Source organism: Amphimedon queenslandica, unplaced genomic scaffold (genome assembly GCF_000090795.2).
Source record: "Amphimedon queenslandica unplaced genomic scaffold, v1.1 AMPQUscaffold_13222, whole genome shotgun sequence".
NCBI classification, from domain to species: Eukaryota; Metazoa; Porifera; class Demospongiae; order Haplosclerida; family Niphatidae; genus Amphimedon; species Amphimedon queenslandica.
The window spans coordinates 91,839-93,576 of NW_003546542.1; the positions used below are offsets into that span (position 1 = coordinate 91,839).

The window sequence follows — 1,738 nt, forward strand, 5'->3', positions numbered from 1 at the left end:
CTGACAGTAGTAGGAGGACCATCAGAGACATTGAAACTGAGACTGAAGACTGGAGGAGTAGCTAATCTACTAGTGGAGAGAAGAGAGAACTGCATAGTAGGATCAGCATCAGGACCATCTGTAAAAGAAGTACATTAATTATAGTCTATATTTATCACATACTACTGTTATTGTATCCAGTATCAGTATATGCTCCAACCACTAGTGTTTGATTCACTCCATTCTCATCAGGAATGATACACTTGTATAAACCTTCATATCCTGATAGTCCATCTCTTCTAGCTAGTGCAATCTGATGACTGAATCTCTTACTGAACACTGGACTAGGAGCTAATGGATCATCAAAGGGTCCATCAAATAAAGGTACTTCAGTTCCATTAGGATAATACCACACTCCAATGTTAGTACCATTGTTAGCACTCTGACACCACAAAGCATCATTGGTACCATCATTATTCTGTCTAACATCATAAAACTGGCTAGCATATATCATAGAGTAATCAGGTATTATCCTGTCCTCATAAGGTAGATACAGTTGAACACCTGCATAGGTTATATAACATCTACTAAAAGTATTCTATTCAATCTTACCATTGCTAAAAAAGGTAGAAATTATTGGGACTTGTCCTTGAGCTTGTGACAGTAGACACCACACAATAGAAACAAAATAGATATAATTCGATATCAAGCTGCTCATCTTGTAGCTACTGGCTTGCTGTGGTCAAGTTGTTTTTGTGTATACACTTTTACAAAAAACATAATAGCACAATTAGGGAAGTGTATGTATAATTTTAATAAAAACACACTAAACTGTAATTACAAAAACATTTTAAAACCAGTTCATTGTAAAAGCATAATGACAGTACATAAGAACACACAAAAAGTACTTCTACTTAGTAAAATTTGAATACGTCTCAAATGAATCCAAATATGTCAGTACAATCTGAAATATCCCTTGATATTGTTGCTAAAAATAGAACAGTATTTATCTCACTAGAAAACACTGTACAAAAAACCATACAAAAACAAAATTTTAAAACTATTTAATTAAGGTAGAAAAATAAAATGATACATAAATCATTATACTTACAACAGTCTGTACACTGCCTGGTTTTTGAATACGTTGACTTTTGAGTACTTGAAATACATCAATGACTCCTTCAGTTTTACATTTATTAATTGTTGTAGCAGCTGCACAAAACATTGCTGAACGACCAACTGTATCACTATAAAGAAGGAAATTAAAATTAATATTTAATCAGATTTCTTTCTCACCTGCAGTGTACTACAATGCTTGTGTTTCCTCTTTTCCTTTGTGTTCTGTACATTTCTTCTATTATCATTAAAATAGTCTGAGGATTCTTCACTTCTCCAGTTGAATCCCAGTTTGTTATCTGAAACTGTGTCACACTTTGCTTAGCACCAGTCTAAACAAATCAAATGAAACTATACTTGCATGTATGCTATCTTACATTGTTATTCTTAACTTCAAATTTCCTTTCAATATATCTATTGTTTGTGTTTTCATTCAGTAGTGTGATATTGTATTCTCCTGTTACTAGTGCATTTGATGCTGAAGGCCAGTATTGATAGCAAACTTCCTATAATAAAATAATAAAACTCAATTTCTTCATTAATAATGTTACTTGATTGTTTTCATTTTCCTGGCATAGCATTACAATAGCAGTCACATTTCTATCATCAATCATCTTCCAGAAGTGTCTAGCTGTATTAAACA

General features: G+C 32.7%; 1 protein-coding gene across 1 annotated transcript; it reads right to left on the minus strand.

The window, feature by feature from the left end:
- Positions 1-869: 869 nt before the first annotated feature.
- On the minus strand, positions 870-1,726 carry LOC109584313 (receptor-type tyrosine-protein phosphatase alpha-like). Its single transcript, XM_020000005.1, has 5 exons — positions 1,647-1,726; positions 1,473-1,601; positions 1,276-1,427; positions 1,091-1,226; positions 870-967 (listed from the first exon to the last, which is right to left on the minus strand). The coding sequence occupies exons 1-5, from the start codon at positions 1,707-1,709 to the stop codon at positions 890-892; spliced, it is 558 nt and encodes a 185-aa protein (XP_019855564.1). The 5' UTR covers positions 1,710-1,726; the 3' UTR covers positions 870-889.
- Between the last annotated feature and the right edge of the window lie 12 nt (positions 1,727-1,738).

Bases quoted from the DNA above. Each gene is read 5' to 3' on its own strand.
- LOC109584313 (XM_020000005.1), bottom strand. From the start codon at position 1,709: ATGATTGATGATAGAAATGTGACTGCTATTGTAATGCTATGCCAGGAA. The intron at 1,428-1,472 runs GTAAGATAGCAT...TGATTTGTTTAG, and splicing joins TTGAAGTTAAGAATAACAAT to ACTGGTGCTAAGCAAAGTGT. The intron at 1,227-1,275 runs GTGAGAAAGAAA...CCTTCTTTATAG, and splicing joins AGCATTGTAGTACACTGCAG to TGATACAGTTGGTCGTTCAG.